The sequence below is a fragment of the Bos indicus x Bos taurus genome, chromosome 29, assembly GCF_003369695.1.
Source record: "Bos indicus x Bos taurus breed Angus x Brahman F1 hybrid chromosome 29, Bos_hybrid_MaternalHap_v2.0, whole genome shotgun sequence".
NCBI classification, from domain to species: Eukaryota; Metazoa; Chordata; class Mammalia; order Artiodactyla; family Bovidae; genus Bos; species Bos indicus x Bos taurus.
Window position 1 is genome coordinate 1,512,444 of NC_040104.1, and position 13,721 is coordinate 1,526,164.

Here is a 13,721-nt window from a genome sequence, read left to right on the forward strand (position 1 = left end):
ATTTATAGCCCTCCCCTGGACCCACCAGCCCGACTCGCCGCTGCCGGCCTGACCTCGGTCCCAGCACCGCTGCCCAGACGCGAGGTGAGGCCGGCCCGGCCCGCCGAGGCCAGCACGGGCGTGTCTGGGGCGCGCTCGCAGAGGGACTTCTCCAGGGCTAGGGTGGGGGTCCGGGGTCTGAGGGCTTCTGCAGAGCAGAGGGCTGCAGGGAGATGCCTCTGGAGGGGGCTGGCGTGGCATGGGGTCCTGGACGGCACGGTGACAGCCAGGCCTCAGCTGTGGGCTGTGGGAAGGGGACTTCACAGTGTGAGGGACCCCAGGCCCTACCGGGGGGCAGCATCTTGTGTGCACTTGGGCCAGAAGCCGAAGGAGCAGAGTTAAAAATAACCGGCGGCTCAGGCGGCCACCTGTGCTGGCCAGACCCACCCTCCCGTGGGGACAGCTGCAGCAACTCCAGGCCCGCGGGGACATTTCGGGCACACTTTCTCCTCTTACTGCCCACCCCCCCCCCCCCCACCGCCCTGGGGAATTCCAAGACGTGGCCCTGAAGGAGGTGGGGGTGGGGGGCGGGTTGGTGCTCTCCTGGCCCCACTGGGTATAGGGCTGGCGGGCAGGGGCCCTGACCCCCCACCTTTCTCTCCCACAGGCTATCAGCTCAGGAGCGCACGATGGGGGAGTAAGTGTAACCCTCAGCCCGCTGCCCCCAGGGCCCCCACCCCCCAGTGCTGGGTGGGGGTCTCCGCATGTCCCCACCTGGCCATCCCGTGTGCCCACCCGTCCCATCACACAGCCCCATGGCCCTAACCTCTCTTCTCTCTCCCCCACCCCCTGCCCGCCCTCTGGGGACAGTGAGGAGGTGAGTACCGGCTTTGGGGTAAAACGCTGAGGGGGTGGGACCCTCAAGTCAGGACAGGCCTGAAGCTGGAGCTCCAGGGCCCAGGGAGACTGCCTGTCACCCTGCGGGTGACACTGCCCCACCCCACCCACAAAGACACTGGCAAACAGAGGAAGTGCCTCCTCTCGGGCCCCTCCCACGGGCCAGGGGAAGTGGGGCTGCGGCCTGGTCACCGGGGAGTCGCTTCTTCTTTCTCATGGCTGCACCCCGCCCCCACCCCTGGTGCCCGAGGGTCTCCCCTGCCCTCCTCTCGCCCTCCCTGTCTGAAGTCTCTTCTCCAGACCCCAGCGCTCCCCACCAGAAGGGCTGCCCCAGCAAAGGGTCACCAATGCGGCCTCGTGTCCCGGGCTGGTGTCCGCCCACCAGGCCCAGGCCCCGCCGTACCTCGGGCAGGACGCAGGGCTGGCCGGGTGGGCAGGAAGGGGTGCGGAGTGCTGGGACCCCCCACCGGCTGGCCCTGACTGCGCCTCCTCTCCCCTGCCCTGCAGAAACGCCACAGGGCCATCACGGCCCGCAGGCAGCACCTGAAGGTAGGTGCCGGCCCGGGGAGGGCGGCCCGGGGGCTCGGCGGCCTGGCCAGCTGCGCCCCTCACCGCCCGCTGCCCGCCACCCCACCCCCAGAGCGTCATGCTGCAGATCGCGGCCACCGAGCTGGAGAAGGAGGAGGGCCGCCGGGAGGCGGAGAAGCAGAACTACCTGTCGGAGCACTGCCCGCCGTTGCACCTGCCCGGCTCCATGTCTGAAGTGCAGGTACCCAGGGCCCCCCGCATCGTGGGCCCCGTCCCCAGCCTGGCCCGGCCTCCCCCTGGGTCGGGAGGACGAGCGGGGTGGTCAGAGCGGGTGGATGCCAAGCATGGGGTCGCCTGCCCACCCACCCGCGACCTCCGCCGCCAGGAGCTCTGCAGGCAGCTGCACGCCAAGATCGACGCGGCCGAGGAGGAGAAGTATGACATGGAGATAAGGGTGCAGAAGAGCACCAAGGAGGTGAGGGCAGGGACGGCGCATGGGCCCGGGGCGCGGGCGCCCTGACGGCGGGACCCAGGGGTGCGGGCACCCTGATGGCGGGGAAGGCGCGTGGGGCCTGGGGCGCGGCTGCCCTGGCGGCAGAACCCATCCCCGACGCCCGCCCGAGGGGCAGGGAAGGCGCGTGGGCCCGGGGCGTGGGCGCCCTGACGGCGGGACCCAGGGGAGCGGGGTGCCTTGGTGGCGGGACCCAGTCCCCGACACCCGCCCGCCCAGCCCTGCTGCCTGCCCTGCAGCTGGAGGACATGAACCAGAAGCTGTTCGACCTGAGGGGCAAGTTCAAGCGGCCCCCACTGCGACGCGTGCGCATGTCGGCCGATGCCATGCTGAAGGCGCTGCTGGGCTCCAAGCACAAGGTGTGCATGGACCTGAGGGCTAACCTCAAGCAGGTCAAGAAGGAGGACACTGAGAAGGTAGGGTGCCCCCGCCAGCGGCGGCAGGCTCAGCCCCGGGGGCCTGCCTGCAGGGCCGGACGTGGGGGTCAGGGAGGCGGGGCGCCGCCCTGAGCCCTGTCCCACCTGCAGGAGCGCGACCTGCGGGACGTGGGCGACTGGAGGAAGAACATCGAGGAGAAGTCGGGCATGGAGGGCCGCAAGAAGATGTTCGAGACCGAGTCCTAGGCCCCTCACCCCCGGCCACCGCCCGGCAGCCCTGCAGCCCGCGGGGGGCCCTGAGGCTGACTTGGCGCCTGTCAATAAAGGATTCCAATCCCCACGCCTGCGCCTCCCTGCCCTGGTCCGGCGCCGCCCTGGCCACAGGCCGCCCTGGGAAGGCCCTCAGACGGTGCCGGGGCTTGGCACTGGGGAGCCACACGCGGGCTTTGGGGGTCCCGGCTGTCCTGGGAGGGCCGTCTCCAGGCCAGTAGTCCTCCTCCTCGCCCTTTCAGAGCGACACCCTGAGATGAGCGTGCGTCTGTTGTTGCTGTCGTCACAGAGGCCCCCTCGGGGCCCAGAGACACTGTCCTTGAGGCCCTGGTCCACGCAGGAGCCTGGGGGGCCTCCCTCCCCGTGCACGCAGCCCATTCCTACCAGCTGCCCTTTCCCAGGCCCCAGGCCCCAGGCCCCCACAGGGGCTTGGGGGGCGGTCCTGGACCAGACTCCTGGGGGCCTCAAGGGGCTGGGGTCTGTCTCCCCCTGGAAACTGGTGACGGAACAAGCCGGCCCTCTCTAGGCCCAGCAGGAGGCCTGGCCCTCCTTCCTGCCTGCCCCGGCCCTGTCCACCCCCACATCAGGGACGATGACCCTGGCAGGCCCAGACAGGACTGTCACAGCAAGGCCGCCTTCAGCCTCCTCTTGAGGGATGACGGCGTGGTCTGCGAAGGCCCTGCACTCAGATCTCTGGTGGGGAGGCCAGGCCGCAGTGGTGATGGAGTGGCTGTCCACCCTGCCCTTGCCCTCGGGAGGCCCCCGTGACTGATGTGTAGGGCCCCGGAGCCTTGAGCCTCGAGGGAGGGACGTCAGCCCGCCCGAGGCCTTGGCCAGTCCTGCTGCCCGGCCCTGCTGCTGCAGCGCGGGGACTGGGCTCCGTCCTGCGAGCACCTTCCTGTGGGCCCTCCTGCTTGGCTACCCTGTGACTCGGGGCGGGCCCAGCGCTGGCGCTCCCGACGGCGGGAGGCTGCTCGCCGAGTGCGGAGCCCAGCACGGGCAGGTGGCAGGCAGTGGGCTCCAGGACTGGGTGGGCTGCGGTGGCCAGAGCTCCCAGGGCGGAGGCGGTACCTGCCCCCCACCCCGCGGGGCTGAGGGCGGGGCCCCCCAGGGATGCAGCCCCCACAGGTGGGACCTACTCCGGTGGGTTTGGGGAATGATCTTCTTGCAAGCAAATGCCAAACACGAGGTTCCAGAGGGTGACTCCCTGGGCTGGGGGCAGTGGGCGTGACGTGGCGCTTGGGGCAGGGCAGTAGATTTACGGGTGTGTGCGCTCACTTGGGTCCAACTCTGCGGGACCCGCTGGCGTGTAGCCCGCCAGGCTCCTCTGTTCACGGAATTCTCCAGGGAAGAATACTGGAGTGGGTAGCCATGCCCTCCTCCAGGGGGTCTTCTCAACCCAGGGATCGAAGCCACATCTGCATTGGAGGCGAACTCTTAACGGTCTGAGCCACCTGGGAAGCCCCCAGACTTATGGGTACAGAGGGCCACGGGAACTGAGCCAAACCGGCAGACACCCACCCAACGCAGCTTGGCTGGCCCCACACCCCTTGTGACCCCCTGAGGGTGGCACCCCTGGGTGACCTCACTAGCCGTGTGGACATGGGCCCAATCCAGGAAGCACATAGTCCAGCAGCGGGCAAGTATTGAGGGCTCTGCCTTCTAGAAAGTTCTCTGCAGCGTGGAGAACGGTCGAGGCAGGATGGGAGCCGCTGTCACTCCCTGGGGGCGGGGGGAGAGCGGCTTTGGGTGCAGAGAGATTCGAGAGGCAGAGCCCCCAGGACGTGGCGGACCAGGGAGACGGGGCACCCAGGCCTGTGCCCAGAGCGGCTGTGGGGCTGGCTCTGCGGGGGGGAGGACGTGGCTGCTTCCAGACAGACAGCTGGGCGCAGGGGCCCGGGCTGAAGACGGGGTCTCAGCGTCCTCAGCTCTGGGCAAGGTCCCTGGCAACGGATGGGGAGAGGCAGCGACTCCTAGAACGCCCAAGCTAGACGCTGCCCAGAAGGAGCCCCGAGGGCAGGAGGAGGGCAGCAAGACGTGCAGAGGACGTGCCCACCCGGGGGTGATGCTGGAGGTCAGGGAGGGACGCGGCCACGGCAAGTCCCGGGGGACCTGGCTCGGCTGGGCCGGGGGTCCGGGTGAGGCTGGCGGAGACTGGCTGGGTGCTCCCTGGTGGTGCGGGGTGTGTACGGGTTTGGGCCTTTAGCTTGCTCCATCCTGCCCTTGCGAGGGTGCCCAGACACCAGGGCCTCAGTCCCTACACCAGCCTCCAGGAAGTGACCAGGGCTCAGGGGCGGACGGCTGAGCCCAGGGGCCGTGGGTGCACAGAGACCCAGGACCGTCTGGGGGTCAGAAAGGAAGACGGCAGAGCGAAGACAGAGCACAGCAAGTGAGGGGAGGTGGTCGGCAGGCACGTGGTGGCCGGTCAGCGCTCGGCGGTAGACTGAGGTCGAGTCTGTGCTATGGTCAGGGGAGAGAGCTGCTCCTGTTTTAGGAAAGAGACCGTGAGTCCTCAGGAGTAGAGGAGGCTGGAAGAGGGACAGAGAGATGGCAGGTGGCGGAGCTCAGGATGCGCAGGGGCTCTGAGGGTCAGCCTTAAAACTTTTCTGCCTGCTTGAAATAATTTCCTCCCAATTAAACCGTTTAAAAAAAAAAAAAAAGTCAAACCAAGAAAACTCTTAAACAATGGCAAAATGGTTGTTCTTCAGTTGCTCTGCTGTACCTGACTCTTTGAGACCCCATGGACTGCAGCACGCCAGGCTGCCCTGCCCTTCACTGTCTCCTGGACTTTGCTCAAATTCATGTCCATCAAGTCAGTGATGCCATCCAACCATCTCGTTCTCTGTTGCCCCCTTCTCTTTCCCAGTATCAGGGTCTTTTCCAATGTGTCGGCTCTTTGCATCAGGTGACCAAAGTACTGATGCTTCAGTCCTTCCAATGAATATTCAGTATTAATTTCCTTTAGGATTGACTGGTTTGGTCTCCCTGCTGTCCAAGGGACTCTCAAAAGTCTTCTCCAACACCACAGTTTGAAAGCATCAATTGTTCGTCACTCAGCCTTCTTCATGGTCCGACTCTCACATCAGTACATGACTACTGGAAAAACCATAGCTTTGACTATATAGATCTTTGTTGAGAAAGTGATATCTCTGCTTTTTAATACCCTGTCTAGGTTTGTCTAGCTTTTCTTTCAAGGAATAAGCACCTTTCAGTTTCATGGCTGCAGTCACCATCTGCAGTGATCTTGGAGCCCAAGAAAATAAATCCGTCACCTGATGGTGGGAGGTGGGGGACCCAGACAGGGGTCTTGGGAGGGTCCCGGGCCCACCCGTCTTCAGCAGGTCGGGCGAGTGCGGTGGGCCGAGGAGACAAGGCAGGGCAGGAGGTGCCAGCCTCAGCGACAGGCGCTGCCAGGGGCCACTCGGGAGGGGACAGAGCCCTGTGGACTAGGACGGGCTGTGGCCCCTGCGTTCTCTGCACCTGAGGCAGGCTTCCCGCCCCCTTCACCTGCACCTCACCCGGCCAAGGGAAAGCAGAGGGGCGTCCACCGGGGGTCCCACGGGGCTGCACCTCCTTAGCTTAGCCCCTGGCAACCTGTCCACATCTGTCCCCCCGGCCCCCAAATAACAGCTTCATCTGCGCCCAGACCTGCTCCCCCTCCAGCTCCAGCCCTGGGCCTCCTTGTCACCCTCCTCCCTAACCTCCACTCACTCTGCCTCACAACAGCTTGGCCTCGGTTTACCCAACTATGAAATGGGTTTGCAGGTGAGTATACCTGCCTCACAGGACGGACAGGTGAGGACGGAGCTCTGACTCCTTCTGGGAGTCTTCCCAGCTTCCCCAGTCACTGCTCCATGACGCACCTGCCTCAGCGCCAGGCCGGGAGATCTCTCTGTCCTGGACTCCGCTAAGAAGCCTTCGGTGAGCCCTCGGGGCTGAGGGCACACGGTCTGGGCCATGATGACCTTGTGTAGAGGGGAGATACCCTCAGCTGGGGCAAGAATTTGCATGCCTGCTGTCCACACTGGGCCCCCAAGGCTCTGCTCATGTCTGGCCCCCACTCCCGACCACCCCATCACCAACATCCTTGCTGGACTCCTGGCCTTCGTCCTCCGTTGTCCTGGGGGGTCTGGGGAAGACCCCCAGATGGCCTTTCCTCGCTGTGAATCAAGATGTCTGGGACAAATATCAGTAACCTCAGATACGAAGATGATACCACTCTAATGGTGTTACCGTGGACCCTCCACGTGGAATCCTTCACGGCCAGCCTGGGGGCCTTCCCCCTCCTCACAGCTTCTCCTTCCAGAGGTCTGCTCCTTGAGGTTCTCGTTCCGTCGCTCAGCCATTTCCAACTCTTAGGGACCCCGTGGAGTGCAGCACGCCAGGCTCTCCTGTTCTCCTCTATCTCCTGGAGTTTGTTTAAACTCATGTCCATTGAGTTGGTGATGCCATCCAACCATCTCATCCTCTGCCCTCCCCTTCTCCTTTTGCCTTCAATCTTTCCCAGCATCAGGTCTTTTCCAACAGGATGTCTCTTTGTGTCAGGCGGCCAAAGTATTGGAGTTTTAGCTTCAGCATCACTTCTTCTAATGAACATTCAGGGTTGATTTCCAAGGGACTCTCAAGAGTTTTTCTCCAGCACCACAGTTTGAAAGCATCAGTTCTTCGGTGTTCGGCCTTCTTTATGGTCCAGCTCTCACATCCATACATGACTATTTGAAAAACCATAGCTTTGACTATTCAGATTTTCGTCAGCAAAGTGATGTCTCTGCTTTTCAATCACACTGTCTAGGTTTGTTATACGTTTGCTTTAAACAAGCAAGCGTCTTCTAATTTCATGGCTGCAGTCACCATCTGTGGTGATTTCAAGCCCAAGAAAACAAAACTGGCCACTGCTTCTCCCACCCTTCTATTTGCCATGAAGAGGTGGGGCTGGATGCCACGGTCTTCATTTTTTGATGTTGAGTTTTAAGTCAGCTTTTTTACCCTCCTCTTTCACCCTCATCAAGACACTCTTTAGCTCTTCTTCTCTTCCTGCCATTAGAGTGGTATCATCTGCATATCTGAGGTTGTTGATATTTCTCCAGGCAATCCTGATTCCAGCTTGTGCTTCATCCAGCCCAGCATTTCACATGATGTACTTAGAATATAAGTTAAATAAGGAGGGTGACAGCATACAGCCTTGATGTATCCTTTCCTGATTTTTAACCAGTCTGTTGTTCCATGTCCAGTTCTAACTGTTACTTCTTGATCTGCATGCAGGTTTCTTAGGAGACAGATAAGGTGGTCTGTTAGTTTCATCTCTTGAAGAATTTTCCACAGTTTGTTGTGATCCACACAGTCAAAGGCCTTCTTGTAGTCAATGAAGCAGAAGTAGATGTTTTTCTGGAATTCCTGTGCTTTTTCTATTATCCAACGAATGTCGGCAATTTGATCTCTGGTTCCTCTGCCTTTTCTAAAGCTCATACATCTGGAAGTTTTTGGTTTACATACTGCTAAAGCCTAGCTTGGAGGACTTGGAGCATGGCCTTGCTAGCACGTGAAATGAGTGCAACTGGACGGTGGTTTGAACATTCTTTGGCTTTCTGGCAATTCCAGGCTCACTGAAGCTGCCTCCCTTGCAGGGAGACCCAGCCAGGTGCCCAGGGGTCCCAGCCACACCCCTCGGCCTGACCCCCAGCCCCCATCAGGGGTCGCGTGCGTGCACAGACACCCTTATCTGTTCCCCTGTCTTCTCAACCCTCACCTGTCTCCGATGGCTCCTGTAGCCCACCTGCCGCTCCTGGGCCCCCACCTGACCTGGCCTCTCGGTGCAACTGCTCAGTGTGGACACACCCTATCTGCCCGACGGTCATCCTCCCTGGCCTCCCTCTGGCCTGCCCCGCTCCCGCTTGCAGACTCCCTGGCCCTTTCTGTCCCCAGGTCAGGACCCCAGGGCCCAGCTCACCTGATGTGGGAGCACGGGGTCGGGGGAGCTGCACCACCAAACCCTGAAGCCTCTCCCGAGTAAAGCCCTCCCAGCGTGCGCGAGGAAGCCTGAGAGCAGGAGGAGGTCACAGTGCAGCTGGAGACCCCGGGCCTCCCTCCGGCCTGCTCACCGCCACCCGTCTCTCTCCCAGCATCTCCCTGCTGTGCCCACACCCACACAAACCCCACAGACGCCTCTGCTGGGGTTTCTGCAGTTGGCATCCGTTCCAGATCCTCCTGAGACCCGACCTTCTCCCGCCTCCTGTCTGTGCTCACCCATGCCATGCCTGGGTCCCCAGCACCTCCAGGAGCCCCGACTTCTCAACCCCCATCCCCAGCCTCTCTCATGGTCTCTCCACTCCTCCCCTGCCAGCCGGTACTCCGAGGTCCTCAGAGGAGGGGCCTGGGGCCCCAGGATGAGTGCGGGCCCCCTCCCCTCCCACTGGATGGGGCTGAGAGTGAAGCACTCTCGGCGCTGAGCCCCGAGGTGTGGGGCTGTTTCTTACAGCCACTCCTTCCTTCCCTGGCTGGCACGTCCCTGAGTCAGCGTCCAGGGCACCGACAAAGGTGAAGCACAGCCCGGCAAGTCCAACAGCAAGACTCACGTCTCCAGGCCTGGAAGCCAGAATCCCAGATCCAGGTGCGGGCGGGGCTTGCCTCCTGAGGCCCCTCTCCTGGGTGTGCGGGTGGCCGTCCCCTCCCCGCGTCCTCCAGGGTCGCCCTCTGAATGTGTCTGAGCCCTGACCACCTCTTCCTACAAGGACACCGTCAGCACTCCCACCGGATCAGACCTGCATCACCCTCTTCTGCCTTGACCTGGCCCTCCGCCGACCACTTCCCTGATTTTGACCCCTGCTCCTCACTCTCCCCACCCACTCTCTCATTCACCACCTGCGCCCCCAGCGTCTCATCACCGGGTCATTGGAGGGTGTGGTCCTGACCCTGCTTTCCCCAGGCCTCACCTGGGCCTCAGAGGCCGCCTCGTCCGTGGCGCAGCCTCCCCGGGGCGGTCTGCCTGGGCGTCCCACAGGCAGAGTCAGCGCACCTGGGCCCTTCTGCCCCCGTCTGCCTCGCCCAGACCTCCTCCCAGCCAGCCCCTCAGGACCTGCACACCTCGGCTCAGCACCTCAGGGGCTAGAGGCCTCCCTGGTACCCACCCCACCCTCCCGCAGGACTCATTGTTGCCCCCGGTCCCTCTTTGTGTCGCTGGAGACTGCGCTGGGCTGGAAGCGAGCAGGGGCTGAACGTGGCCTCTGCCTCCTGAAGGCCCCTCTGGAGTCTGTGTGATCGACGGCATGTCTGCTTCCTGGGTGGACCCTGAGCTCTTCCGAGGAAGGCCAGCTCTCCTCACCTGCCCCCAAGTGGGGCATAGGGGCCCTCGGACTCGGACGCTGGGTCACCAGGGGTGCCGTCTGCCTCTCGCACATGGGCTGGACCTGGCAGAGTGGAGGAGGGGGTGGAGGTGTGAGGTGGGCGGGCCCGGGGCATTTCTGCCTGGCACTGTGAGGTTCTAGCACACGCACGCAGAAACGGGGTGAAGGGAGCAAGGGAGGCTGGAGGCATGGTCAGCAACTGGCCGGCCCCGGGACATGGGGGACAGCTGAACGTGGGGTCGGGCAGAACCTCAGGGCAGGAGCTGGACCTCAGGAGGGAAGAGGGTGGCAGAGCGAGATGCAGCCAAGGAGGAGAAACCTGGTGAGCGAGGGGATGCTGCCCCCATGGGCCCCAGAGCCCTGGGGCACCCTCGGGTGCGGCTGCCATGGGCCCCCACCTCCCAGGCGTGGAAGCAGGGTGTCTCTCACCCTCCGGCTTCAGCAAGTGTTGGGGCCTCTTTGCTGGACACACAGCAGGAGGCAGGGGTGTGAGCTCCTGGAGCGGCTCCCACACCTCCTGTCCTGGAGCCCGAAGGTGGGGACCCAGTTGTCACAGGGGCTCCTCCTGGCCCCTCCCCAGTGGCTGGTGGTTTCCTGGGGCTTTTCGGTTTGAGACGCACCACCCCCACCTCGCTTTCATCTTCAGTTGGCGTCTCCCGACAGGCCAGAGCCTGCCTCCAAGTTTCCCCTTTCTGTACAGACATCAGTCATCCTGAATTATGACCTAGTGACCTCATCTTAACTGACTGCATCTACAATGACCCTATTTCCAAATAAGGTCCCGTTCTAGGGTGCTGGCCAGCGGGACTCCAGCCTACAGGTTTGGGGACACAGTGCAGCCCCCCCCACAGGAGGGGTCCGCTGTTTCTGGGCCTTCGAGTGTGGGGATGAGCAGAGAGGACGCGCTGCGGAGGGCCCCAGGGTCTGGTGAAAGCTTGGTGGTGCGGGCCAGTCCCGAGTCCCCCGGCCACGGGGCCTGGCAGAGTCCAGGGGCAGCAGAGAGGCCCCGACAGTTGAGGAAAGTCAAGAAAACTGTGAGCAAACACGGGGGTGGGAGAGGGGGCACCTGTAGGCAGGGCAGCTCAGGCTGGGCCCCAGAAGTCTGGAGAGCAGGGAACGAGGGGTGAGCCAGCCGATGGCCCAAGGCTCGGGAAAGGGGACCATGCTCTGGGCGTGCACCCAGGAGATGCCACCCGGGGAGGTCAGCAGGCTTCACGTGGAGGCTTCGGGACCGGGCCCTGCCCTCTGCCTGGGAACAGCAGCCGTGCAGAGGTGGACTTCGAGGCTGGGACTGCGGGCGGGTGGGGGGTTCCCGTGCGGGGTCCCAGCCCCCACACCCTGCACCTGAGCCTCACCTCCGCCTCCGGGCCCTCCAGGCCCCTGCAACTTGCTTAACGCTTCCTGGTGACTCGTGTTTTTTTTCTCTTCTCCTCTTGCAGCAACAGATTAGAAAACAACACCCCAACCCCAGCCCCGATGCGCTCCAAACCTCAACCTGCAGCCGGAAGGGGGAAGTGAAACCTGGCTGGGGGTGGGGGCTCCAGGGCGGCCGCCCCAGGAAGCGCCTAGAGCTGCAGCTCACACGCACAGTGAGGACCGATGGCGGAGGCTCCCGGCCATCCCGGCTCCGAGGAGCGGCGGGAGCTGCTGGCGGAAGAAGACACAGGGTAAGGCCCGGCCGGGCCACACACACGCCCAGGCCTGCACAAGCCTTTGCATCTGCATGTTGTGGGGCTGCGCTTAACCCGAGGTCTGTGGCACCGCGGGTCCGGATGCGGCTCACAGGCTGCAGGGCGTCTTCCTGGGTCCCTGTCCCCACCCCGCCCGGGCAGCTAAATGCCTCTTCCGTCTAATGCTGCAGCTGGGCCTCGCTGGGAAAGGGGGGTTCACCCACCCGCCAGCGGGATGCGAACCGGGCTCCAGGCAGGCTGGACGCCCAGGGAAGAGCCCGGGCCTAGGGCAGGCAGGGCGGAGACTGTGAGGGCAGGAGGTGGGGTGGGTCCTGTCCAGGAGGCCTGGCCAAGCGGGGGTGCTCAGCCTCGGGAGCCTCGAAGCCTGTGCTGGGAGTCTGACCAGGCCCTCTCCCAGGCCGCCCTGCTCCGCTGGGGGTGAGGAGGCAGAGAGCACTGCCGTGTCTGAGTGTCCGGCAGGCGGGGCTTTGGGTGGGCTGCGCGTGGGCACAGCCGGAGATGGGAAGGGACGCTGGCAACCCAGGCATCTGCAGGAGGCCTTTGGGCTCTGTGGAGCACCCCCACCTGAGATGGGGGTAGGCAGGGTCCCTGGCTGTGGGGGTCTGACTGTCCTAGGGTGCAGGGGCTGCACACAGGAGTGGCCAGGGCTTGTGGGCGGACAAATGGTTGAGGCCTGGGCAGCCGTGTGGAGAGAGACCACGGGCCCAGCGGGAGGATGGCAGAAAGGAAGGAGCAGAGGGAAGGGGTGAGACGCTCAAAGCCACAGGACTGAAGTGGACCTGACCAGCCACCCCGACTTGCTCCAGAGCCACTGCGGGGGGTGGGCGAAGGGAGAGCCAGCCGGCCCACTAGGACCCCCGCTGGCCAAGCCACCATAGGCTGGGCTCCCCGCGGCCGCAGGGCTTCCTTGCAGAGTGGGTGCTGCCCCCAGCTCTCCCATGGGAGGCTGGAGGCAGTGGTACCCGGTTCCACGATGATGCATTTATTGAGGAGGAAGGGATGCTGGAGCTGATGGTGAGGCACACGCACAGGCAGGTGGAGGCGGTGCGAGGGCGTCTCCTCCCGGCCGAGTTCCAGGGGAGCCCTGGGTGGGGGCGTGGGGCTGAGTCCTGGGGGGCAGGGGCAGCTGGGGTCTGGGGGGGTCAGGGCGCACCTGCCCGCCCTGGGCTGTCAGGGTAGCCGGGGGATGCCGAGCAGGACCCGCCGCTTGCCATAGAGGAGGGGAGAGAGGCATGACCCAGGCTTGGCGCCCCAAGGGGGCAGCCCGTCCTCCTGCGGGGCCAGCACGCCGCATGGAGCAGGTGATAGGAACAGCTGTGTCCTCGCTCGGGAACGGCTCTTCACGTCAATGCCACCCAGCCCGGGCTCCCATGCGCCTCCGGCCGCCGCATGCCCATAGAAGGGCACGACTTGTGCGGCCTGGCAGGGGCCTGCCCACTTCTTGGCCCCATCCTTGACCCCTCTCCTCAGCTGTCGCACACGCGGAGGAGAGGGGGCAACGGAGGCAATGGCCACTAGCCCCGGGCTGGGCGGCTTGCCGGGGCCTGTCCCTGGGGCTCGGGGTCTGCCGGGCGCTTGGAGGGAGGACCAGTCCAGAGACACCCCCTGCCCAGGAGCTGGGCGCCCCCAACATCCACCCCCTGGCACGGTGCACGTCCTGACCTTTCAGAATGAAACTGAGACCCAGGGCGGGGGGGTGGGAGGGGCGGTTCTCGCTTCACAAGGTGACGAAGGGAAGCGGGGATTTTTCTGTCTGTGGTGACAGAGAAGTCCCCGACGCCTAGGCAGGGGACCTGCAGCTGGGAAGCCCCTCCCGGGAGCCCCCCGGAGGGCCAGGGTCTGCTGGGACAGAGAGCAGAGCTCAGAGATGGCCAAGGTCTGTCTCCCAGCCCCCACTGGCCGCCCACAGCAGAGCCATCAGGTCGGTGGGTCCAGGGCAAGCCGTCCCCTCAGACTGCTCTAGCACGAGACCGGCTGCCTCAAACCACCCCAGACACCTGGGAGCCCTCCCCGAGGCCAGGCCGGAGCACGCTGGTCCTCCCTGTGCCTGCCGCCACCCGCAGGCAGCATCCCGGGCCCCTCCCCACCTCCCCTGCATCCCCCAGCTGCAGCCCTGCGCCTCCCCTAT

General features: G+C 64.2%; 2 protein-coding genes across 2 annotated transcripts in view; both read left to right on the forward strand.

Annotated features, from left to right (window-relative positions):
* Positions 1-8: 8 nt before the first annotated feature.
* On the forward strand, positions 9-2,632 carry TNNI2 (troponin I2, fast skeletal type). Its single transcript, XM_027532431.1, has 8 exons — positions 9-84; positions 647-676; positions 850-856; positions 1,384-1,425; positions 1,517-1,645; positions 1,790-1,879; positions 2,155-2,331; positions 2,443-2,632. Exons 2-8 carry the CDS (start codon positions 669-671, stop codon positions 2,536-2,538), a joined length of 549 nt encoding a protein of 182 aa, XP_027388232.1. The 5' UTR covers positions 9-84; positions 647-668; the 3' UTR covers positions 2,539-2,632.
* Positions 2,633-11,444: 8,812 nt separating this feature from the next.
* LSP1 (lymphocyte specific protein 1) overlaps positions 11,445-13,721 on the forward strand; it is a 38,810-nt gene continuing 36,533 nt past the window's right edge. The window contains exon 1 of the mRNA XM_027531260.1: positions 11,445-11,569. Coding sequence (XP_027387061.1) covers positions 11,502-11,569 — 68 coding nt within the window. The 5' untranslated portion in view covers positions 11,445-11,501. The remainder of the gene's footprint in view (positions 11,570-13,721) is intronic.

Excerpts from the sequence above, each read along its gene's own strand:
- TNNI2 (XM_027532431.1), top strand. Across the intron at positions 1,646-1,789 it reads GCTCCATGTCTGAAGTGCAG|GAGCTCTGCAGGCAGCTGCA; the intron begins GTACCCAGGGCC and ends CTCCGCCGCCAG. Across the intron at positions 2,332-2,442 it reads AGAAGGAGGACACTGAGAAG|GAGCGCGACCTGCGGGACGT; the intron begins GTAGGGTGCCCC and ends TCCCACCTGCAG.